Source organism: Rhinatrema bivittatum, chromosome 3, assembly GCF_901001135.1.
Source record: "Rhinatrema bivittatum chromosome 3, aRhiBiv1.1, whole genome shotgun sequence".
In the NCBI taxonomy this organism is placed as follows: domain Eukaryota; kingdom Metazoa; phylum Chordata; class Amphibia; order Gymnophiona; family Rhinatrematidae; genus Rhinatrema; species Rhinatrema bivittatum.
The window spans coordinates 104,019,185-104,045,798 of record NC_042617.1 but is presented as its reverse complement, the minus strand read 5'-3'; the positions used below and the strand labels follow the sequence as shown (position 1 = coordinate 104,045,798).

Below are 26,614 nucleotides of genomic sequence, written 5' to 3'. Positions count from 1 at the left end.
GAAGCATTTGATGAAAAGAACATCTTGCCAACTGTTAAGTACATAGGTGGGTCTATTGTGCTTTGGGATTATGTGGTAGCAGGAAATATTGCGTGAATGGAAGGAAAATGCATTCAGTTAAATATCAACATATCAGTCAGTGAAGATACCAAAGTTGAAAAGTGGTTGGGTATTTCAGCAAGACAATGTTCAGAAACATACCTGAAAATCAACCATGAAGTACTTACATAGAGAAATATGACTGTTTTGGAATGGTCTTTACAGTCCCCAGACATGAATATTATGGAAAATATGTGGAGAGATGTTAAACATGCAGTACAAGCCAGCAGACTTAAGAATATTTCTGAGCTATAAGAGTTTGGGTGAGGCCTTTCATCAGGGCTGGAAGCCTCAACCAGAGCCTATAATGGTTGGGGGACGGGAAGAAGGCCTTCAGCACTAATAGAGGTGGGTAGTGCAGTAGCTTACCTCTCGTCCAGTTGAGGGGGCCTGTTTTCCAGCAACAGTGGGATTGTCAACTGCTGGTTGTGATGGAGAGATGGGCTGTCAGTGGGGACTCCAAATGACATTGCCTTCTTCAACCTTGAGTTGGCTTTTCCCCCAACTTTGGTGATCCTTGAATTATAACAGAGAGTAGTGATTCTTTAGATTTTGCAGCCTAACATCATCCACTTCCATTGCAAGGCAGCAAACAGTATGATGTATGTTATCGCTTTAAGGTGTTCTTCTCTACATTTACCACTGGTTCTTTCCCTCCTTCGCAAGCCAAACTGTAAGCAATGGAGGATGGTTTCGAAAAATTGAGCTAGTACACAAAAGAGAATGTGAGAGCTTTTTTGTAGGCTGTTCTGGGAATGATTTAACACCAGGATTGGACTTAGTCCAAGTATGCCCAGTAAGCATCTCTTGCTTCACCCACATTCCCCCTCCTCTTCCTGTAGCAAAGTGCAGGTAGAAGGCAGGGAGAGTTATCAGGTCAAAATGATCTGCAGCCATCTCACATCTAGAGAAGACTGGGTGTCCATGCAGTAGACATGTTTTGGCCTTATCCCCAGGTAATTTCTATCGAAAATGGCTCCTGTGTGGGCCCTGGAGAACCTTATGTGATTCCCATAAGTTGAATATCATGAATCCTGATTTTAAAACAAATCTTGTGTAAATACATCTTGTTATGAAGCTTTATGGATTGTAGGTAAAGCTAATCTCTATCAGATGCATTTGCATATGGCATAAGGTATATTAGATATATTTCCTTCAAGGGCAATGTATACTTAACAGAACTCCACCACCATATATGTTTGGGACTGAATTAGTGTCATCAATATGTCAAGAAGCAATGCAAATAATCCTGTAAATTTAACTTCACATTTTATGCATCATCACTTATCATAGTTGGCTGGAAACAATGTAGCTACTGAACAGTGTGTCTAAATCTGAGCTGCTAAGCTGCTTTCCTGTGAGATTTCAGGAAAGACACCTGAGACTTCTCTGTGACACAAGCAATAAAAAGGAAAACAGTTGTTACTTCCCTTCTTTTGTTCAGCCTTGAGAAGAAAGTAGGGAAGGAGAAATTCTAAAGTGATAGATACTATTAGAAACAGAATTCTTATGCAGGCATCTTTGAAAAGCAGTTTCTAAAAGGAGAAACTGTATTATTGTACTCTTTAATATAGTTGTTATATTCCTTTAGAAGTTCATAAAACTCTCAAATAACAGCAGGACTGCAGAGCAGAAGTACTTAGCACAGCATTTTTTTTTTATTTTTTAAATTTCACTGGAAGAAAAATGAGTCCATGCCATAGTAAGCAGACGCAGCCCAATATTAAGCACCAGTTTGTACTTGATCCTTATAAAGTTACATTCATACCAAGCATAAAATATTCTGCAATTTGTGATAACTTTTCTTGGGCCAACATAAGAATTATTCAAAGATGTTGGCCATGAGCTTTCAAGACCACATTATTCAGATGTGTTAAGCAACAACAGTGAAACTTAAATTAAAGCTTTGGGCATTGATGCTGTTTCTTATATCAACTTAATTTTTTTAATTTACCTTTTTGGTGTTTTAATGCTGAAAGGTTTTACATGTGTTTGTGTTAAATTTGACTTCTCTTAGTGGAGTTCCTGTGGAGTCACACGACAGAAAGCATGTGTGTTGGGTACATGTCAGCTCAGGATGGCAAAGCCAAGGTAAGACACAAATGGATTTCAGCCTGAATTGCTGGTGCCTCGATTTTAAAAGAGATTTGGGGCAGGCAAACAATAGGAGAAGCTCTTTTAGAAATGGGGCTATATGGCTTCTCTCAAGTTATCTGGAGTAATTTCATATAGGTAAAATAGACCTAAAACATAATAGTCATAAAATTTGATTAATGACTAAGAGTCCGCTCTAAACATAATTCTTGGGCCATGTAAGGTTCTTCCAAAGAAAACTAGAGCCATCATATACTGTGTAAAATTTCATTTGTGCACATGGAAAACTAATATCCTGCATTGATTCAAAATGTTATTTTTTAGTGCTGGTCCCATGGCTCGGGTTGCAGCATTTTGGCACAGGAGACTTGAGATTGGGTTTCCTGTCCAGCAGAGATCAGATGCTTTTCAGAGGTGACATGTTCAATCTTTAGGAGTAAGGGGAGAGACTTTCCTCTACCCCTCCTGCCTGGGAAAGGCACATGTGTTGCCCAGGCATGTTCTCTGGGCTGGGGGTCAGGGAAAATATGTAATGAAAAAATATAATTTAGATTTTTAGAAAATTATCCAGTTCGCGCTTTGAACTCCCAAAAATGGTTATTTTGAGAAGACTGTTGCAAACTATGCTGCACACTGAATATGCTTTTTGCATGTTGGCTATAATGTTATAGATAAAACACAAAAGAGAGGCAAAATACCATAAGGAAAGAGGATGACAAATAGCCGTACATACAAAAAACAGCTACAATGCTGATAAATCACAAGAATGATAAAAGGCAAAACAGGTGTGTGGGTATATGTATACATACATACATACACACACACACACACACACACATATATATATATATATATATAATGAAACAAAACGCACTGGCATCTAACAGTTTATAAGGTCTATGCATCAAGTATTACACAGTGAAAAAATAATAGTATTGCGCAACCCCAAAACAATTTTAACACATTTAAGCATTTTTCAATTTAGAATGTTTATTATTTTCTTATAAATATATTGCAAATATAGTTAGACCTCCCCATCATGTTAAAAATCATTCACACTTCCTACATACCATACATACTTTCCCAGACCCTAAAAATCATCACACTCACATAAAGTTCTAGCATCAACAACAACTAATTCAATGCAATAACAATACTCTATGGGCCGGATTTTAAAAGGGTTACGCGCATAAAGTACGTGCGTAACCCTTTTAAAACCCCCCTGCTCGCGCCGAGCCTAAGCCCTGGGACGGGCGTAAGTCCCGGGGCTTCGCTAGGGGGGCATGTCGGGGGCGTGTTGGGTGGGCGGCGCGACGATCGGGGCGTTCCGGGGGGCGTGGTGCCGGCCCGGGGGTGTTCTGGGGGCGCGGCTGAGGCCTCCGGAACAGCCCCTGGGTCGGGAGATGGCGCGCGCGAGTTACGCTTGCCAGAGGCAGGCGTAACTTTTAGAATAAAGGTAGGGGGGGGGGGTTTTTAGATAGGGCCGGGGGGTGGATTAGGTAGGGGAAGGGAGGGGAAGGTGCGGGTGGGTGGAAGGAAAGTTCCCTCCGAGGCCGCTCCGATTTCGGAGCGGTCTCTGAGGGAACGGGCAGCGCGCGCAGGGCTCGGCACGCGCAAGGTGCACAAATGTGCACCCCCTTGCGTGCGCCGACCCCGGATTTTATAAGATACGCGCGGCTATACGCGTATCTTATAAAATCCAGTGTACTTTTGTTTGCGCCTGGTGCAGTTTTCTCTCTCGTACCCAACATAGGTCTAGATTTCACCCAATGAAAATCTTCATCAGGGGAATATTATGAAAACCAGGTTTTTGCCATATAGTGCATATTAATTAACAGCCCAGCAAATCCTTTTTTGGCCTAATATACTTTTATATTTTCATCAGAATCCAAACTCCATTGTTGCTTGCTTATTATAGTGAGATGAATATATCCTGATAATTCCTTCTGCTGTGAAGATATGCATCTGACTCTGGCATTAGTAAAGTAACACTACATCCTTCCCCAGTGCTCGTTGATGCTTTTCATATTCGCCCGGGGCAGTACTGTGTTTATCCATTAACCCATTGGGGCTGCAAACAGAGCGTTTGAATGCAAAACGATATGTGATTTTAAGAGACAACATGCAATATAATTTTTGTCCACCCCAGACGAAGAAGAAGAATTTATTGTAAAAAATTGTAATAATAATTTAATACTTTAATCTAACTATATGCATATATGCTTACATTTCAAAAGTACTCAAATTATTTAAGTCCAAAGCCCTGCTCCCAAGAAACATCTCCCCTTACTGCAGATAAAAAATTACACACTCATTGGCACTACACAACTACTTTTACTTACATATAGAGTGGACAGTTTTCTAAAATCCCATTTCCACTGTAAAACACTGTTTTACTCACAGAAATGACTTTGAAAATTACCCTCTCTATCATCAGCAGAAGCAGAAATATTTTAAGTAACTAAATTATGAAAGCAAACAACATTTTTAAAATTCCTTTGTTTTCTGAGATGCTGTTATTAAAGGTTTAGAAAATTCCTCCTATGTAGCCAATCATACCTGTTTAAATCAAAGTACCTCTAGCATCAATGATACATAAGAAGTATTAATATGGCATGAGCAACTAAAGAACATACTGATGGAATGAGACTTCAAAAGGTACAGTATGATTATAGTAACAGATACACTGTGATATGGAAGACTAGGATGTGATCCCCGAATCTGGTTTCTGTGCCTAGGTAGACCAAGTAAGTTCACAGCCCTTAGGGGGAGATGTTCCATCCATTGCTCAAAAGTGATAAACTTGGGATTATCCAGGTTCCAGAGATTCTCCCAGGACAAGCAGGATGGTAGACCTCACAGATGGGTGACATCATCAGATGGAGCCTGGCACAGAATACTTTTGTCAAAGTTTCTAGAAACTTTGACTGGCACACTGAGCATGCCCAGCATGCCACTAACCCCACAGCCACGCAGGGGCCCCCTTCAGTCTCTTTTTTTTTCCCGCGGTGCTGTTGCCTCGTGGTGTCCTGGAGCTCTTTGCTGTTTTTTCCCTCATAAAAGAAATGACTGGGTTTTTTTCACCGGTTTTTCCTACTTCGTGGTCCCCCTTCGCGAATCAGTTCCTTCAGCATTTGGTAGGTACTTTTTTCGCATTGTTGCAGTCTGTTCTAGAGCATCTACCCCACCTCCCCCCCCCCCCCCCCCCCCCCCCCCCCCCGCAGTGGCCACCAGCCTCTTTTTTCAATGGTGACCGGGTTTCGGAAGTGCTCCCAGTGTCCACGGAATATGTCCTTCATGTATCCCGCACGACGTTTGTGTTCTCTGCCTGGGGCCTTCCCACGATGTCCGTCAGTGTCCTAGCTGTGCTCAGATGACTTCTAAAGGCCAACGCGTCCTCCTGGACAAGATGGAGCACATGTTCGGTTCCAGACAATCTACTCCATCGACTCCAGTATTGGGTACGTCGAGTCACGGGGATCGATCTGACTCAGGGCCTTCTTCCTTGGTGCCCCGCCGTGATGAACACTGTGCGGGAGCTTGCCGTTCACCAGCATCTGGCCAGTCCAAGGCCTCGGGATTATCTTTCTCGGCACCGGAGAAGGACAGGGCCGAGCACCATGGGAAGCACCGACACCGGTACCAAAGATTATCACCGTCTGGTGCCGGCACCGATGCCAGAGGGGCACCGGCTCTGGCCGAACCCCCTCTGAAACGGCCCTGAGGTGAGGAGGCCCCATCCTCCTCTAAAGCCAGGAGCCCAAAAGTTTCCCCACCGAGCTCGGTGTTGTGTACCGAACCTCCGCGGACCCCCATGGAGGCTCCGGTTACGCCCTGCCCGCCTTCTCCCGTGTTGATGCTCACTTTGCCCGCATTTCGGGAGCAGTTGGACCATGTGGTCCAACAGGCAGTGATCAGTGCCCTCCAGGGCCTCCAGCAAGCACCGACGCCAGCCCCCATACTGGCGCCAGAACCAGTGCCCTTGATGTTGGCACCTTTGCTGGAAAAGTTGGACATGCTGCTCGGTGCCTTATCGACACAGCTGGTGCCCAGCGGTCCTCCGGTGCCCCATCCACCACCAGTTCCTCCCTCCAACACTATCCAGATTCTGGGTTTCTCAGAGAAGGAGGATGCGACTATGTGCTTGCCACCACGAGCAGCACCGTTGTTGTCGGAGCCCATTCCCGGGCCATTGGGTCTACCGGTGCCCCAGCTTCCATTGAAGGTCCCGTTGCCCTCGATGCTGGCGCGGCCATTATCAGAGCCCTCTGATTGGCCATCGATGCCGGTGCCCCGAGACCCAGGATTTGGACTCCCTTCTCAACCCAGACAGTTTGGTGAGGAGGAGGCCTCTTATGAGCCTTGGGGCGATGCTTCCTCCGAGCTTTCCTCAAACGCCTCCGATGATCTTCCATCGGAGCCTTCGCCTCTGGACGAGAGGCGCCTCTCACCCCCAGAGGGCTTATCTTTCGCCAGTTTTGTTTGAGCAATGGTGGAGGCCATTCCCTTCCAGCTATTGACGGAAGAGGACACCCACCATAAAATGTTGGAGGTCCTTCAATTCGTGGACGTCCCTAAGGTGGTGTTGGCTGTGCCAGTACATGAGATCCTTTTAGAGCTCATCTACCAGTTATGGGAGCACCCAGGCTCCGTAGCCCTGGTCATCCGGATGACGGATACCATTTATTTGGTGCAACAAGGTCCTAGGCTTCGGTCGGCTCAGAAGAAGGCCAAGAGGGCCCACACTCAATTATCCACCCCTCCAGGGAAGGACTAAAGATCCTTGGATGCCCTGGGCCATAAGGTCTTCCAAGGGGCTATGATTATTGCCCATATAGCAGCATATCAGTTGTACATGAATCAGTACAACCGTAACCTCTGGAAGCAGGTCCAGGAGTTGGCTGAAGGTCTCCCCCAGCAGTTCCAAGAAGGCTTAGAGTCCATTGTACAAAAAGGGTTCGAAGCCAGCAAGCATGAAGTGCAAGCAGCCTACAACGTGTTTGAGACAGTGACAAGGGTATCAGTGGCTGGTATTAGTGCCCGGCGCTAGGCCTGGCTTAAGGTCTCTGACCTCTGCCCTAAAGTCCAGGAAAAGCTAGCCGACCTCCCCTGTACAGGGGATAAGGTTTGAGACACGGTAGCCCAGTTAAAAGATCATCACGAAACCCTGCGTCAGTTGTCCGCTACCACCTCTGACCCCTCCTCAGCGACCCACAGAGTGCCACGTAGGGACCCCAGGAAGGCTTTCTATAGACAATGGAGATACTATCTTCCGGCCTCGAGCTCGACTGGCTTAAGCTGCCCCGAAGGGCCAATCCTGCCAACAGCGAGCACTTTGGGCCCAGCCCATGCCTCAATCTGGCCCAGCAGCCGGTTTTTGACTGGCATAGAGAGAGCAGCTGCCTAACCCCAGTGCCCACAGCTTCCGACCCTCTGGTCGGGGGCCACCTCTGCATACTCGCAGATCACTGGTCCCCCATCACCACCAACTGATGGGTGTTAACCATCGTAAAACGGGGCTAGCGCCTGAATTTTCTCAGCATCCCACCAGACTCCCCTCCCTCTCAGTGCTGGAGCCTCGTGGAGTATGCATTGACCCTCGAATTAGAACTCTCGGTCCTGTTGCGATCCAAAGCTATCGAACTGGTTCCCCGCACCCAGCAAGGCTGGGGGTTCTACTTCAGGTATTTTCTCATTCCAAAGAGAACAGGCGGCCTCCGTCCCATCCTCGACCTCCGGGCCCTAAACAGGTTCCTCCGGCGGGAGCGGTTCAAAATGGTCTCATTGAGCACCTTACTCCCGCTTCTTCATCAGGGAGATTGGCTCTGCTCTCTCGATTTGCAGGACACCTATGCACACATCTCCATAATTCTACCTCATTGGAAATACCTGTGCTTCGTGATAGGCCAGCGGCATTTCTAGTACAGGGTTCTTCCCTTCGGGCTTGCCTCCGCACCTCGAGTCTTCACCAAGTGCCTGGCGGTGGTGGGAGCACACCTGTGCCGCAAAGGGGGAGGGGTGCATGTGTTCCCCTATCTAGATAACTGGCTCATCAGGAGTTCCTTAAGGGAGGGAGCCCTGCAATCCCTGAACTCGACATTTGAGGTCCCCCAATCGCTGGGGTTTCTCATCAAATTTCCAAAATCCCAGCTGACGCCATCCCAGCAGCTCAGCTTCATCAGGGCGGACCTGGACTCCACAGTGGCCACAGCGTTCCTCCCCAGCATTTGCAGGGCCACCCTGGTGGTTTTAGCCAGGGCAGTTCACCATAGGCAGACAGCTTCGCCCCACCTGCTTTTGAGATTGCTGGTTACATGGCGTCGTCAGTGCACGTCACCCCAATGGCCCGCCTGGCTATGAGAGCAACGCAGCAGACCCTGCAGTCCCAGTGGCACCAAGCCTCTGAGGAACTCTCTGTGCTAGTCCTGATCACTGAACCGCTTCGGCTCTCCTTCACCTGGTGGGCACAGGAAGCCAACCTGAGCAAGGGGACTTCCCTTTCAGCCCCCTACTGCTCAGGTGATCCTCACCACAGATGCCTCCAACATTGGCTGGGATGCCCATGTCAACGGCCTCTGCACACAAGGGGTGTGGTCAAAGCCTGAGGCGAGATGCCAGATAAATTTCCTGGAACTCCAGGTGATGCGGTATGCCCTCTATGCATTCCAGGACTGCCTGTCTCACAAGGTTGTCTTAATACAGACAGACAACCAAGTGGCCACGTGGTATGTGAATAAACAGGAAGGCAATGGCTCTCATCTCCTCTGTCAGGAGGCAATGCAGATTTGGGCCTGGGCCCTGTCACGATCCATACTCCTGCATGTGGTGTACCTGGCAGGGATGGAGAATGTAGTGGCAGACCACCTCAGTCGGTCGTTCCACCCTCGCATGTGGTCTCTCAACCCCTCCATGGCGGACAAGATCTTCCATAGGTGGGGTCTGCCGGACATGGATCTCTTCGCATCCCCTCAGAACCAAAAGGTGAGCCGCTTCTACTCCCTGTTTCGGGAGGACCGGGAACCGACCGTGGATGCCTTCACCCAGTCCTGGAGAGTGGGTCTCCTATACGCGTAATCCTCTGATTCCACTCCTAGACAATATCCTTATGAAGCTCCATCAGGATGGAGCTGATGGAGCTTCAACAGCTGCTCAGCTCCCAGGAGTTGCCTGATAGCCCTGCATTGGCCACAGCAGGTCTGATTTCCAATCTTGCACGACCTATCGGTCCAGGAGCCCATCCGGCTGGGCACCTCTCCTGACCTCATCACACAGGATCAGGGCAGGCTGCACCACCCGAACCTCCGGTCGTTCGCCCTCACAGCCTGGAGGTTGAAAGGCTAGTGTTTCAGTCCCTAGAACTTTTTAGACCATGTCTCACAGGTCCTGATAGCTTCTTGTAAGCCTTCCATGTGGAAGTTCTACCAATTGAAATGGAAGAGATTTTTGGTCTGGTGTGTGGAGCAGGGTCTCGACCCTTTCACCTGTCCCATGCCTTGGCTCCTGGTCTATCTGTGGCATCTCTCAGAGTTGGGATTACAGACTACTTCAATCCAAGTTCACCTGAGTGCCATCAGCGCCTACCAGCGCAGAGTGGGTGACACTCCGATCTCTGTACAGCCCTTAGTGAAGCGCTTCATGAGAGGCTTACTTCAATTGAAGCCTCTACTGTGTCCTCCTGTTGTGGCCTGGGACCTCAACATTGTACTAGCGTGACTCATGCTGCCTCCATTTGAGCCTCTGTGCTCCTGCGAGTTTAAGCACTTCACCTGGAAGGTTCTCTTCCTAGTGGCAATTACATCTGCTCGCAGGGTCAGTGAGCTGCAGGACCTAGTGACCTATCCGCCTTACACAAGGTTCTTCCATGACAGAGTGGTGCTGCACAGTCACCCTAAGTTCCTGCCTAAGGTGGTGACTGATTTCCATCTGAATCAGTCCATCATGCTCCCCACCTTCTTCCCAAAGCCACACTCTCCCACCAAGGTAAGCGGGCTCTGCACACCTTGGAGTATAAGCGTGCGCTTGCTTTTTATCTGGAGCGCACTGCAACCCAAAGGCAGTCCACCTACCCCTTTATCTCCTTGATAAAAACAGACTTGGGGTTGCAGTAGGCAAGCAGACTCTGTCCAACTGGTTGGCAGACTGTATCGCTTTCTGCTATGAGCAGGCAGGCCATACACTAGAAGGCTGTGTGACAGCACACTCCATACAGGCCATGGCGGCATCAATAGCTCACTTCCGTGCAGTTCCAATTGCTGAAATCTGCAAGGCCGCGACGTGGAGTTTCCTCCACATGTTCGCTGCCCACTATTGTCTGGTCAAGGATGGTCGACAGGATAGCATCTTCAGCCAGTCTGTCCTCCGCAGCCTGTTCAAAGTGTGAGAACCCAACTCTCCCTGCCTAGGGCCCCTTCTGTAGATCAGGCTGCCCCATTGTTGCCAACAGCACCCCTGTTGCTGTGCTTATTGCATGTTATTGGGTGTCTGTTGGCCTAGTGTATTCTGGGGCAGCCTGCAGCTTGGTATTCACCCATCTGTGAGGACTTCCATCCTGCTTGTCCTGGGAGAAAGCAGAGTTGCTTACCTGTAACAGGTGTTCTCCCAGGACAGCAGGATGTTAGTCCTCAGGAAACCCACCCTCCACCCCACCGAGTTCATCTGCAATTTATTTTATTTTTTTCACTCGTCTTTCTGCTTTGATGCAAGTCTGAAGGGGGACCCCCGTGTGGCTGTAAGGTTCGTGGCATACTGGGCATGCTCAGTGTGCCAGTCAAAGTTTCTAGAAACTTTGACAAAAGTATTCCATGCCGGGCTTCATCTGATGATGTCACCCATATGTGAGGACTACCATCCTGCTGTCCTGGGAGAACACCTGTTACAGGTAAGCAAATCTGCCGAATTACAGTTTGTGGCCGTTGAGAAAGGATTGTGTGTCATTGTAATGGAGGGACTGTTGGGATGGGGTTTATAGAAAGAGAGGGGGAAAAATCCTAAGTAGTTATGATTGAAGGATCATGGTTTTTTAGCCCAGTAGAGGTTAATTCTAATTTTCATGGAAGCCCAAAGAAGGAAGAAACTGATGGAGGAGGGAAGAGTGGGGACAAACAAACAAATAAATAAGTCAGTTTGAGAGAGATTCCCAATAGCTGCTAGCAGAAAGAGCTCTGACTTGTGTCAGAATTGCTGTGTTCATTATGGGTAAGAGAAAAGGAGGACTGAATCTTATCCTACTGAAGATACCTCTCCAGCATCTGAATCCATGATGCATCTGTGGCTTATCCTTGCTCAGATGGCTGATGGTCATGCTCCCCCAACAGTGGAAGCTGGAAGTTCTGCTGCTGCAGAAAACCGTGAGGCACTACTGTTTGCAAAACCTTCGGATACAACTGTGGGAGATCTTTAAGGTATCCTTTGAAGGGGTGGCTGTGGGTGCTATGCTGGAGAAAGGAGTAGCTACCTCCAAGGTAGAGGAAATAATAAAATCAGAAAGCTCACTAGTGACAGTCATCTTTACATTCTATTCTATAATTATTTTTAATTTTTTAACTTAATCTGTTATGCACATGATAACCACCCAGAACGTACTGTCCTGCTTTGTCCCACTAACAATACCATCTAAGTGGCATACATTTTTTTCAAAAGCACTCAATATCAAATGAAAGGGAAAAACCTCAGACAGTACCTGCAAAAAGATCTCATTCTTAGTGTTCAATGTGCATACTGTTTACGGCCATCACCGGGGGGAAAAAAACCCTCTTTCATATGTACTGTTACATTAGTTTCTTTATTGTAGTTCAATTTATTTGTTTTCACATTTTGCCACAGCACAGCAGTGCAGCTTTATAAAGTTTACAAAATTCAGCCTATACTCAGATCCGTTATTTCTTTTTGAGCAAAGAATAGTTTCTTATTTGTAAAACATGGACATGGCCATGTTTCACCCACACATCAGCTGCTTCAGGATATTATTTCTAAAGGAACATTTAAACACAATTTTTAGATGCCTGATGTCTATCTCCATTTCAGTGGCCATCTTTTTTCTATAAAGGAAAAGAATGTCAGCTTTTAACAGCCTCTACAGATATAATCCCAGCCAATCAGGTACTCAGCTTTTAACATGTGCTTTTATTTTTAGCCTGTCCAGATGGTAAATCAGCATACTACTAGTTAAATTCATAAAAAATCTCAGCAAGCTCTATAAATCACAATATTGCACTTTAAACATTCTGCATTTACATAAAATGCATTCATTCTGTAGCAAGATTAAAACCAGTAGGTTGCAAAGTCCCTAACCGGTAAATCTACTGTTATTCTTGGACTAAATACCTATCCTGATTACCTCCCTGGGGGTGCCGTTCAACATGATCCAGTATGCAGCATTGTAGCTGTTCAAATACATGGTGTTTGCACAATGTTGGACCAACGGAGTTTCCATCTGTTGATACAATAGGCAGCTTTTCTGTTCCAATAAACAGATCTTCAACTCTCTTCTCATTTTGCCTACATATACTAGACACACGGACATACTAATGCATATTCTACAAACAAGGTATTGCAATCCAATGAATATTTCAATTCATATCTTTGACCATCAGATGAAGTCACAAATGTAGAGTTTTGTAACATAATGTAACAAAATAATCAATTGCTAAAGCTCCTGTGTCCCCAATAAGATACTTGCTGAAAACAATTTTTATCTGTAAACACAGAGGGAACCAACAAATCTCTTAAATTTTATTCCCATGTATAGGCAAACAGTTACTTGGAAGCATCAATGTAGAAATATCACATTCCAATGTTTTTTTTATAAAGGTCACAATAGCTTTTGATAAGTTGGAAAACCTGAAAGAACACACAATCTCAAGCGAGCTTTTCCTCTGATCTCTATGATGAAGCTAGCATTCTCTATCAGAAAATAATGCTTATTTGTAGGCTCATCTAATCACTGCATTAGGATATCCGTGTTGAATAAATCTTTGTGTCATAATGCGGACTTTTTGTTTAAATTCACCCATTTGGGAGCACAAACACTGATATTGCAAAAATTGTGAAAAAGATACATTTTGTCTTAGATGGTTTGGGTGAAAAATGGCATAATGTAATTCTGCATTTCGATCAGTGGATTTCCTAAATAATGTAGTGTGGAAATGACCATCAGATTTCACAGTCCTAATGTCCAGAAAAGCAATTGTCTGCATATCATACTGAAATGAAAATTGTATTTGAGACTTGTACCGATTTAGCCAACCGACAAATTTTTCAAGTAGTTCCTCAGAGCCCTTCCATAAAAGAAATACATCATCAATGAAACGACTCCACATAGCTATCGCAACTGAATACTTGGAAGAATGAGCCAATCGAGACTCAAAATCAATCACAAATAAGTTAGCAATGGAATGTGCAAATACAGCACCCATCACAGTTCCCAATATTTATTCATACAATTGTCCATCAAAAAGAAAAAAAAATGTTAAGGCTATCTTTACCAATGACAAAATGAAATCCATTGGTACTTGTACAGGCTTTGGATGACTCTCTAGTACTTGTCCAATTATTTGTAGCAGATCTTCCTGTGGGATTGAAGTATATAAGGAAGTGATGGCTAACATCATCAAAATCTATAGCATCCTGATCAACCTCACCCAACCTTCTTGGAAACAGAGATGAAGCTTTTATAAATGAAGCACTTTTACATGCCTCTGGGCTTAAAAAAAGTATTGTCAAAATAATTGGTCGCCCTGGCGAAGCAGTCAAATGTTTATGAATATTTGGAAGTATGTAAAATACTGGCAAGCATGGATATTTTAATTAAGATAGAATCATCCCTTAAGCTGATAACTGCTTGCCTTTCAACTTTAGTCAAAGTATCACAAAATTTCCAGGAAATTATCAGCACCAACTCTTTAAAAGTAGCTAATACCGTTTCCATAGCCCCCAGTGGAATCCATGATGATTTATTTGCTACACGAGAAAACGCCACAACAGATGATGACTGATCCTTGAAAAATAATTTCAATTGTAAAACTTGCATGTACTTTTCAAAATCAACCCAGAATTGAAAATCTTGATGATAACAAAAAGGGACAAATGACAAGCCCTTCCTTTGGACAGACTGTTTAGTGGAAGATAAGCGGCTTTTGCTGGTGCTGTCTGAAGTTTTTCCCTTTCATTTGATGGAGTACTTTTGAAAAAATGTATGCCAGCATTGCAATTTAGATGTTGTTGTTCGAGTGGAAAAAATCAGGGCAGTACGTGGTTCTCATGTGTGTAACTGATTAAATTCAAAAATTAAAAATAATAATAGAATATAATTTAAAGAAGACAGACACCAGTGATCTTTTATGGTTAGTGTGCATTATATTGAGACATGAGGAGTACAAGTAATAGTAACAATCTGTATTTTATCTGTACCCCAAAATATCACACTCACTTGGAAAATAGTTTCCAGGATCAAGAATTTTGAAGCTAACACTTAACTTATTGATTTTATGGTTAATATTCATGATGAAGTATTGCAGGCCTGTGTTTCTTGGATGACAGCCCTGAAAGAGAGTATATCCTCACTACAGGAGCAGAATGGGTCACTTATTGAAGATAAATTTCTTTTGCACAGGGAAGTAAAGTTTGTGCATAACACCTTTCCTTGTCAACTTTCCTAAAGCTAAGGAAATACAAATTCTCGGGGATGTGTTTCAACCCTATTTATGGCGCATTCTTAAATTCCTGGAGGACACTTATACCTCCTAATGCCAAAGTAGCTTATATCCCATTGGCTTAGTGGAGCGAAACGTCAAGGGACGGAGGAAGGTAGAGACAGTGACCTTTAACAGTTTGGACCTCTTTCAAGTCTTGGAGTAGTCCCAGGATGCGGAAGTCTTTAATCCATGCACTCTTCTCTCCTTCTTTCCCCCTCCCATCCAGAGCAACTTTAGAAGTGACCAGGATCACCACTTACTAACAATCCACATACAGATGAGGCTTCACATAGGTATGGTGGGGGTGGGGGGGGGGGGGAGAGATAGAGAAGAGGGAGCATGGATTAAAGACAGCCTCATCAGAGAGGGCGAGTGGGAGACACTTGGTGCTGACCTGTCATACTTTCATTTAAAAAAATATATATACTTGGAGGATTTTGGGGTAATAGGGGGTGGTACGCGACCCAGCAGAGCAATTTATTCTTGTACATTGACTTGGGATGTGGGCTTCAGGCCCCCAGGGCTGTCTATACATTTTATATTCTTTGAATATAGCTGGTTAAGACTAAAGTTATCCACCTATCTTAATTTTTGTCCTTGGCTATGTTTTTATATGTATGTTATCTTGTTCCCCACCCTGAAATTTGGAGGGTGTGGATAAGAAATATTTTAAATAAATAGATATCTTTAGCCCAGATAGTATTAGACCTGATTAATACTAAAGTTATCCACCTACCTTTAGCTAGATAACTTTAAGTTTATTCAGTTAACTTTGTTTATCCAGATAACTTTATTTGAGAATATGCAATGAGACATTTATCCCACTGAATACCCTGGATCAATTTACTGGCAACCTTTAGATGGATAAATTATCTGTTTTCTGGTTATTTGAATATTGGCCTCATGGTGTCTTTGCAGTGGAGAAGGGCAAAATTGGACTTGTGAATCTTTTTTTTTTTTTGTCATAAGGGTGGCCTTTTTCTAGGTCACAAGGTGAGGATTTATCCAGACATTTGCAAGGTTATTCAGACTAAAAGAAGAAAGGATATTGCATGTGTCAAGAGTTTTAGTTCTTGGTGCTGAGCTTTTCCTAAAGTGTCTAAGTTCCAGTGAAACCAAGTCACTTTATTGACCCTATGTTATTTTTATGGAGGAATAGGCCTGAAATAAGATATTCAGAGTTTTCAATGGATGTTGGGTTTCAAGTGGTGAGCAGAAAGGGAGGTGGGGAGTAGTTTAGGTACTTCTCATTAATGCAGTTAATGTCTTAATTGACTGATGAGATTGCTATATTTTTTCATAATTTATTTTCTTTATAGTATTTGCATGGATTTCTTCCATTTGGGCTTGAATAGAGATGGGCAGCCTATTCTGTTAAAGTTTGAAATGTTTACTTTGTTTTCTTGATTACTTTCTGTTACTGGTCTTGTTATTTCATGTACAAGGCTCTCTTTTGTTTATGTAAATTTTTAAAATAAGTCAAATTTTTATTCAGGTTATTATTTCTTATCATACAGATGTTTGAAGTGTTATATAGTGCACAATGCATACAATTTTCTTTTACACACGCAATCTGAGTTATGTGCCCTAAGACATCTGCCTCAAATGTTTTCAATACAAAACATTCTTACAGGGACAGCCATCATATGGAACATCAAGGAGTCATCTACAGATGCACAATTCCAAGTTTACGGGAGCTATTCTTGGAGCTCCCATTTATTTCCCTTCACTTCCCTCTCCTTAGAAATGTTTTATACTCACCTTACAGCTCATTGTCTTCTTTCACTCTTATCTTTTCTTTTGCAGTCTCTTCCTTTTATCTTTTTTTTTTTCTTGGCCTGGCATTTTCTTCTTGCTGTTGTGGGCTTCAAACTTTTTCAGAACCAACCTTTACTAGGGCTATGGTGCAACTACTTGGATGTTTTTTTCAGTTTTGACCCTCGCTCTTCTCCCCTTTCATCCAGCCAAGCTATCACAACAGCTGACTTTGGCTGGGGCTACAAACTGCAGCTCCCTCTGGAGCCCAGTATGAATGCTGCGGTTATGTAATGATGGGGACATTCCCCCCCCCCCCCTTTTATCTCAAGGGGACTAGGAGGGAGCCAAGATAGTGGTATAGCCTGACACGTCTGTCTGCTGCCCTTACATTAGGAAAGGGTGAGGGTGTATCCCTCTATCACCTCACTCTCTCTTGATCAGTGGACTATTATAGAATTTGCAGTGCCTTCTCCATTTTCGCAGGCTTCTAGCCCCATTGGCATAGCAGAGGAAGGAGCCCTGCTTTCGTCTGTGGAAGTTATGCTTAGCCCACCAGACTGAACAATGCAACCTTCCTTTGGCTTTGCATGAAGACACTGTGTTAATTGTGGTGCATAATGATGACTGTGCTAGAAGCGCTGGCACAGAGGGAGTTACCAGTGTTCTTGCTTCATTGATTGTGTCCTCAAGAGTGAGCGGTGTAGAGGTATTTCCGCACTGGACATGGAAACTTAAACATCATTGCCAACTCAGGCTAAGGGTGAGTTTTCTCCCCTGTGGGCTTTTGTGATACCTTCTAAACTAGCCATTGTGACCCTCGATGTCCTATGGGACCTGATGGTTAATTTATCCCAGTCAGTGATGGAACACTCAAGCAAAGTTGATATTGTATGTTTCTTCCAGGACAAGCAGGATGGTAGTCCTCACATGTGGGTGACATCATCAGGATGGAGTTCAATCATGGAACACTTTTGTCAAAGTTTCTAGAACTTTGACTGGCACACTGAGCATGCCCAGCATGCCACCAACCCTGCATCCAGCACAGGTCCCCCTTTAGTCTCTTTTTTTTCTGCGCAGCAGTAGCTTCGCAGATTTCTGGAGTTCTGTTAGCATTCCTCGCAACTTTTTCCTCACGGAAACTTATGTCAAAATTTTTCGCCATCCCGGGGTCCCCCATCGACCGCCAACGTCCGTTGACGCCGGTAAGTTTACCTCGTCCTTTGCAGTCTGTTCCTGGCGGTGGTTTCTTCGATGCCCGACGGCCACCGACCGTGCACCGCCTTTTCTTTTTTCAAAAAAATGGCGACAGGGTTCTGAAAGTGCCCCAAGTGCCCGAGGACCATGTCCATTACGGCCTATCACGAAGTATGTGACTTGTGCTTGGGGCCCGCTCACAACATCCAATGGTGCACTAGCTGTGCCCAGATGAAGCAAAAAGGCCTCAGGGCCCGCTTGGAAAAGATGGAACACCTTTTTAAGAGAGTGTCTCCATCTTCTCCCACCAAGGCTATACCAAGTCGAAAGTCTTCCTCTTCAACGACTCCATTGCCATTGAAGTCTCAGCACTATCAAGACACCGGTGACCGTTCTTCACGGTCAGAGGCATCAACATCTTCCTCCTCGGTGCCAGAGAAGGACCGTACTGAGCATAGGGAGAAACACCGTCATTGCCATCGACGTGACCCTTCTTCCGATGCTGCCACCGACAAGCCATTGACATTGGCATCAACAGAACTACCGGCCAAGAAGTCCTGGGGAGAAGGGGCCCCAACCCCCTCTGGACCCAGGACACTAAGGTGTTCCCCACTGGCACTGGTGCTGGGAGCCGAGACTCCACTAATACATGTGGACCCTCCGGCAACGCCTTCTGAGCCTCCAATCCTGGTGGCTCCGCTGCCATTGCCAGCCTTCCGGGAGGAATTGGACCGGATGGTCCAAGAGGCAATACTCCAGGCACTTCGGGGATTCCAATCTCCACTGGCACCGGCTCCCATGCTGACACCTGATCTGATGCCTATCATGCTGGCTCTGCTTCTGAAGCGCCTGGATACCTTAATCGGTGCATTGCCATTGGTGCCCGTTCCTTCCATGCCATCGGCACCCCCAAGACCACCGACACAGATACCTATTCCATTGTCCTCGGATGAGGAATAAAATTTACCAATGCTGGAGTCTGTTCCAGTACCATTGGGTCTGTTGCCACCCCAACGTCCATCAAAAGCACCGATTCCATCGATGCCATCACCGTCCTCAGTTCCCACATTGGTGCCTCCATCCTTTCCATCAGTCCCCTCCTCCAGATCCGGCTGGATTTGGACCCTTACTTCCAGCTGAAGGACCGCGTGGTGCTGGAGATGCACCATATGATCCCTGGGGTGATGATTATTCTGACACTCGGGACTCGGATGAACTCCTGTCAGAGCCTTTACCCCCAGAAGTATGCCGCCGCTCCCCTCCTGAAGACCTCACATTTGCCAGCTTCATTAAAGAGATGTCTGAAACCATCCCTTTTAAGCTACAGATGGAGGAGGATACCAGGCATAAGATGCTTGAGGTATTACAATTTGTTGATGCCCCTAAGGAAGTGATGGCAGTTCCAGTTCATGAAATGCTCCTTGATTTGTTACAATGCATCTGGGAGTACCCTTGCACAGTTCCACCAGTGAACAGAAAAACTAATGCCACCTATCTGGTCCAGTCAGCTCTGGGGTTTCAAAAAAGCCAACTGCCCCATCAATCTGTGGTCGTTGAGTCTGCCCAGAAGAAAGCCAAGAGATCCTGGCCTCATTCTTCTGCCCCTCCTGGTAAAGAACAGAAATCCTTGGACGCCTTCGGACAGAGAGTCTTCCACGGTTCTATGCTGATGGCACGTATAGCAGCTTATCAGCTATAGATGACTCAGTACTCCAGGAATCTTTGGAAGAAGATCTAAGAATTGCCTGAAACATTATCAGATGAATATCAAGAAGGATTTACTACAATCCTTCAGAAAGGACTCGATGCTGGAAAGCATGAAGTGAGGGCTGCATATGACATCTTTGAAACTACCTCAAGAGTATCTGCAGTAGGAATAAGTGCCAGATGCTGGGCATGGCTCAAGTCTTCTGACCTGCGCCAGGAAGTCCAAGAAAGGTTAGCAGACCTTCCATGTACAGGGGACAACTTATTTGGTGACAAAATTCAGGAAACAGTGGCGCAACTAAAAGATCATGATGACACCTTGCGTCAGCTGTCCACTCTCCCCTCAGACTTCCCATCTACCACCAAGAGGTCTTTTCGACGGGATCCTAGGAGGTTATCCTACAAGCCACGTAGGTATTATCCACCTCCATCCCGTACTCGACAACCTAGACCTTCCCAAAGAGGCCAGCCTCGACAACCCAGGGCCCCAAAAGCCCAACCAGCCCCACAGACTGGTCCAGCATCGGGGTTTTGACTCCTTACTAGAGGGCAGAAATCAACCCCTGCCTAACACACTGATTCCAGTAGGGTGCCACTTTGCCAAAATATGGCACACAATTACAACAGACCGATGGGTCCTGTCTGTGGCCACCCATGGTTACCATCTGAACTTCTTCACGCTACCACCAAATCTTTCACCATGTCCAGCATGGGGTCTAACTAACCACACTTCACTTCTCGAGACAGAGCTCTCAACCCTCCTGCAGTCCAATGCCGTCGAACCAGTACCTCGGCTGCAGTGGGGTCAAGGGTTCTATTCTCGGTATTTTCTAATTCCAAAAAACTCAGGCGGCATTCGTCCTATTTTGGACCTACTCGCCCTAAACAAACATCTCCCCAGAGAAAAGTTCAGAATGGTAACCTTGGACACCATGCTCCCTCTACTGCAGTAGGGAGATTGGCTCTGCTCTCTAGATCTTCAGAAGGCTTATGCCCACATTGCCATATACCCTCCTCATCGAAAATACCTCAGTTTTGTAGTAGGCCACAATCATTTCCAATACCGAGTGCTGCCATTCGGCCTAGCATCAGCACCCCATGTATTCACGAAATGCCTGGCAGTAGTCGAAGCTCACTTGTGACAAAACAACATCCATGTCTATCCATATCTAGATGATTGGCTCCTCAGAAGTCCATCCCAAGAAAAGTGCTTCACTGTCTCCATTTCACTTTCAGCCTACTGCAATCCTTGGGGTTTCTAATAAACTATCCCATCACATCTGACTCCATCACGCAGCCTGTCTTTTATCGGAGCAGATCTAAACACTGCCCAAGCCAAAGCGTTTCTCCCAAAGGACCAGGCATGCGTGTTATCAACCCTGGCCAAAGCAGTGCAGACTCGCCAAACCACCACAGCTCATCATCTACTAACCTTGTTAGGTCACATGGCGTCCACAATTCATGTAACCTCAATGGCTCGACTAGCCATGAGAGTAACACAATGGACTTTAAAGTCCCAGTGGTCCCAGTCAAATCAACACGTCCCACATTGTCCACATCACCAACCAGCTTTGTCTCTCACTAGCTTGGTGGATACAGGAGTCCAATCTTCAGATATGACTACCCTTCCAACATCTACAACCTCAAATTACTCTGACAATAGATGCATCCAACCTGGGTTGGGGGGCCCATATCAACAACCTCCAAACCCAAGGATCCTGGACCATAGCGGCAGCAAGGCACCAGATAAATTTTCTGGAGCTCCGGGCAATCTGATATGCCCTCTTCACTTTTTGGGATTGCCTCTCCAACAAGGTAATCCTAATTCAAACAGACAACCAGGTAGCAATGTGGTACCTCAACAAGCAAGGGGGCACAGGCTCTTATCTGCTATGCCAGGAGGCGGTGCAGATCTGGGCCTGGGGTCTCTCCCACTCCATGCTACTGAGAGCGACCTACCTCGCAGGCGTGGACAATGTGATGGCGGACAACCAGAGCCGGACCTTTCTTCCCCACGAATGGTCCCTAGATCCCACTGTAGCGAGCAAAAGTTTTCACCAATGGGGTGCCCACACATATATCTCTTTGCGTCAATTCACAACCGCAAAGTGGACAACTTCTGCTCTCTACACTGCAGCCACGACTCACCACCACGAGATGCCTTCGCCCACTTGTGGGCAAGAGGTCTTCTATATGCCTACCCTCCACTTTCACCCATCAGTAAGACTCTCGTGAAGTTATGGCAGGACAGGGGCACAGTGATCCTCATAGCCCCTCACTGGTCGCGTCAGGCTTGGTTTCCTATCCTACGCGACCTCTCAGTCCAGCAACCGATTCGCCTGGGCACAGATCCAACTCTGATAACGCAGAAGAACAGGCTGTTGCGTCATCCGAACCTTCATTCTCTGCCTCTGACAGCTTGGATGTTGAATGGTTAATACTACAATCCATTAGTTTCTCTGATAGTGTGTCCCAGGTCCTCGTAGCTTCATGAAAGCCTTCTACTAGAAGATCTTATCGTTCCAAATGGAAAAGATTCTCCTCATGTTGCACCACAAAAGAAATAGATCCCTTTTCCTGCCCCACAACAAGGTTCCTGGACTATGTGTGGTACCTTTCCGAGTCTGGTCTGCAGACTTCTTCCATTGAGTCCAAGTCAGCACCATAGCCGCTTACCACAAAGTTATAGGAGATGCCCCGATCTCGGCGCAACCCCTGGTAGGGCGCTTTATGAGAGTCTTGCTCCAGCTAAAGCCTCCACTGCGTCCTCCGGTCCCGGCATGGGACTTCAATGTTGTGCTAGCACAGCTCATGCGACCTCCGTTCGAGCCCCTACACTCCTGTGAGCTTTGACATCTCACTTGGAAAGTGATCTTTCTAGTTGCTAAAACATCAGCTCGCAGAGTTAGTGAGCTACAGGTACTGGTAACATACCCACCATGATCGTGTGGTACTCTGCTTACCTGTAACAGGTGTTCTCTCAGGACAGCAGGATGTTAGTCCTCATGAAACCCGCCCGCCACCTCGCAGAGTTGTGTTCGCTTACGTTTTATTATTTTATTTTTCGCTCGTACTTTTGCTACAAACAAGACTGAAGGGGAACCCCTGCTGGATGCAGGGTTGGTGGCATGCCGGGCATGCTCAGTGTGCCAGTCAAAGTTCTAGAAACTTTGACAAAAGTGTTCCATGATTCGGCTTCATCCTGACGATGTCACCCACATGTGAGGACTAACATCCTGCTGTCCTGGGAGAACACCTGTTATAGGTAAGCAACTCTGCTTTCTTAGAGGTTAGATCTTGTAGCCCAGGATCATCAGCATATTTTGACTGAGCATGCAGGCTCACTTCAGTCTTTGGGGAAGAATTTGCAAGAAGTTCAGGATGTTAATGCTGCGATAATCCGTGAGCGAACTTTTCTCAACGGGAGAATGGAAAATGTAAAGAACAGTCTCCGACATTTAAATCTTAGGTTAACAATTTTACCAAAATTGGATGAACTACCTCGAGTTACCTTAAAGAAATATATGGGGGAAATTTTAAAATTTTCTGAAGATTGTTTTTCTGCTTTCAATAGAATGTATTTCTTCCCCTATAAATCTCATATGGCTCAATGGTTTGCCTCGGTCTACCTTGGACATTGGGAATTTATCAGCATTCTGGAGACATCATTAAGAGATCTACTTTGTTTCTTTTCTACAAGAAAGTGATTTAAGCCTTTTGATGAAATACTATTTTCAAAATATTAATGTTTCCTTCTTGGGTACATTGGTTAGAATCTACCCAGATTTGGCTATGGTCACCCTGAAAAGGAGAAAGGCTTTTCTGATTATGAGACGAGGTACAGGCTAATGGAGCCTCATTTCTTCTACAGTATCCTTCTAAATGTTTAATTCAATTGAATGCAGATACTTTTATTTTTTTTTTGCCCCAGAACAGCTTAGAGCATTCGTGGATGCCAGAGCTGGGAATCTTCAGCAGCCTAGGATCTCGAGAGATTCAGTCTGAATTGTTATATATGTTTGCTAGGGCCTTTTCTGAAGTCTTGTATTATATGACAATAATAGGATTCTATATTTGTTATATCTCTTTATTTTTCCAGTTCCCCCTTATGATTTGTTTGGACAATTGAATGAGACACCTATTTTTTATTTCTTTTTATTTCCTGGTTAATGATTGCTTTGCTAATTCTCATGCTGTTTCTGAACCAAGATCAATTTTGTAAACATATTTTGTAAACTGTAATAAATAGAATTAAAAAAAAAAAAGAGAACTGTGAACACTTCCTCTGCAGCATCCCAGCCACAGCTTTTTTTAAGGAACAGAAACTGGGCATGAAAGTCCAGCTCATATCTTTCAAATAGCATTGCAAAGTCCTGCCACTGAGCCAGCATATAGCCCCTGACCACAGTCTCGTGTATTGTTTTCCCCAAAATAGTCCAGATTTCTACCCTCCTCAGACGCTTCCACCTTGAACTCCTCACAGTTCATTTTCAGTTTCCCCTCATCTGATTTTATTCATGAACACCTATCTCCTGTTAGCATTCACTTGGATTAGAAATCAAAGATCAGACTCTGCTAGTAGACATGAGGAAAACAACAATCAGTATTTGGATGCAGACAGCTTTACTGCCTGAAAAATGCTAACTGCATGTGAGTGTGCATGCTTTGAATGGGGAGGGGCTGGATTTTAGTTTGTGGACCCTTTGTGCATTGCATGGGAGACTTATACTGGCATCATGTTTGTAATATATGGAAATATCTTCTAAGTAGGTCTTGATAGGATTGATTTGGAAATGATCATGGTTGTGCTATGACGAGTGTAAATGAGAATATAGTTAAGAGAACTGGAGTGTACTGAAAAGCAAAGAGTACAGATTGCCAAAGGGAAAAATGAGGTCCATATTAAAAAGTATTTAGCAGGCTAACTGAGAATTTAAAAATCAGTCAAGAGCAACAGGAGCTGCTCTATCGCTGCAAAAGTGTATTTTACAGTAAATTACTTAACAAATTACTTTATATGAATTCAATAATACTCAGTCAACCTACACTCTGTGGAGCTGTTAATTTTCAAAAAAGATTTTTAAGAAAACTGAAAATATATTTATAGGAGGAGTGGAAGGTTTCATATATAGGGTAGGTGTCCCAGCACCAATATACAGTTGGTTATAATCATCAACCTACCACCACCTCCAAACAAAAATTTAAAAAAAAAAAATTTTTTTTAGTGTATTGAAATTAAAGTCCTGATAATATTCAATGGCATCCGTGGATTGTTAGGTGTTTACCTTACTCGCGGGGAAAACAGATGTGATCTTCAAACCACTGTTCATTTTAAAGCTGGTACATAAACGACTTCCCAAGTCTGTTGGTTGCTTTTAAATGTTAAAATACAATCCCAATACAAACAAGTTCGTGTTTCAGACGACAGTCTTTCTTCAGGGGAATATGATGTCAAATGTAACCAACCTTGTTGGATTCTAACCTCGCAAAAAAGTTGTCCTTCACATCTGGTGAATGTTGATGATTATAACCAATTGTATATTGGTGCTGGGACACCTACCCTATATATGAAACCTTCCACTCCTCCTATAAATATATTTTCAGTTTTCTTAAAAATCTTTTTTGAAAATTAACAGCTCCACAGAGTGTAGGTTGACTGAGTATTATTGAATTTGTTAAGTAATTTACTGTAAAACACACTTTTGCAGCGATAGATTCTATTTTTTATTTTTGATTCTATTGGATCGCTGTTTGCTGTGGTGGTCGTTTTTTTAAATTAACTGAGAATTTAGCCATCCAAATGAAGATTTGGGTACTTAACTTGCTAATAAGATAGCCAGCTAGAATTTATCAAAATGCGGTAAATATTGCATGCGATGGGAAAAAGGTGTGTTTTATGGTAATAAGGAGTTTATTGCAATTTGCACTAAAACCTACGCGAAGAGCTAAGTTACTGCAAATTGCGATCACTTTTTCACACTTAGAGAGCCTAGCCTAGCCATAATGCCCTGACCCTAGATAGATATATATCTCTATGGGAGGCCCACCTAGTAACTCAAGGTGAGGTTTAGGTATTAGTGTAGGGGGTTAGGGGCCACTTTGACATTCAATGTGAGACGTATGAACAGAACAGTGCTCTCTTGTGAACATTTGATGACCCTCGGAGTGAGGAAACTCACCCAAGGATGAGATTTGTGCAATGTTCTCTCAACCTAGCTTGATGGACTCTCTACCTGTGTTAAGGCGTTTTCGCATGCGTTAATGGCGCTTTTCGCTTGCAATAAGCCCTTAATGCAAGCGAAAATGCCTTAGCGCATTTTGATTAATGAGGGGGTTAGTTAGCGGTGTTCTGGGGGTGTAACTGGGATAAGTTATCTGCGATATTCAGAGTTAGCAGGATGACTTAACTTGCTAAGTCTGGTCATCCTATTGACCTGTCCTAAAGTTAGCCAGCTACATTTTACCCAGCTAACTTAAGATGGCTGGCTATATTCAATAGTGAAGGCTGCACTATTGAGCATACTTCCAAAATCAGCCAGATAAGTTTACCGGTCAGTGACTATATTGATCTCTGGAAAGGGATATATGTCCAGGGCTTTAGAAGTAGACTTGCAAGTGCTTAATAGGCATGGAGGGTAGCTAGTAAAGGTATAATAAAATATAATTATGATTTGAAATGTCCTCTGATTTTATTGTTCTATCAAAATAAATCCCTAATTGTGTGTGAGAGTCTAAACTACCTTGAATTCATTACTTTCATTGTATTTTGCTTGCTTATGTTGTCAGAATAAACAAATCTTTTAGGGGCCAATTTTCAGTAAGGTGCTAAGTGGACAATTATCTGGCTAAAGTTAGCTGGATAATCTGTCCTGGATATTCAGTGGGATAAACGTCCCGCTGAATATACTCACCTAAAGTTATTAGGCTACATGTAGCCAGAGAATTAAAAAAGCTAACCATCTATTTCTGACTATAACCAGTTAGGTTTTAAAGTTATCGAGTCTTGTGTGACTGGATAACCAGGTATATTCAAAGGATATGTAGCCGGTTAAGTGGCACTGTTTTGTGCC

General features: G+C 44.6%; 1 protein-coding gene across 1 annotated transcript in view; it reads left to right on the top strand.

Annotated features, from left to right (window-relative positions):
• TASP1 (taspase 1) overlaps positions 1 to 26,614 on the top strand; it is a 352,009-nt gene that overhangs the window by 305,309 nt on the left and 20,086 nt on the right. Inside the window, exon 13 of the mRNA XM_029593555.1 lies at positions 2,117 to 2,190. Within this exon, the coding sequence (XP_029449415.1) occupies positions 2,117 to 2,190 (74 nt within the window). The remainder of the gene's footprint in view (positions 1 to 2,116; positions 2,191 to 26,614) is intronic.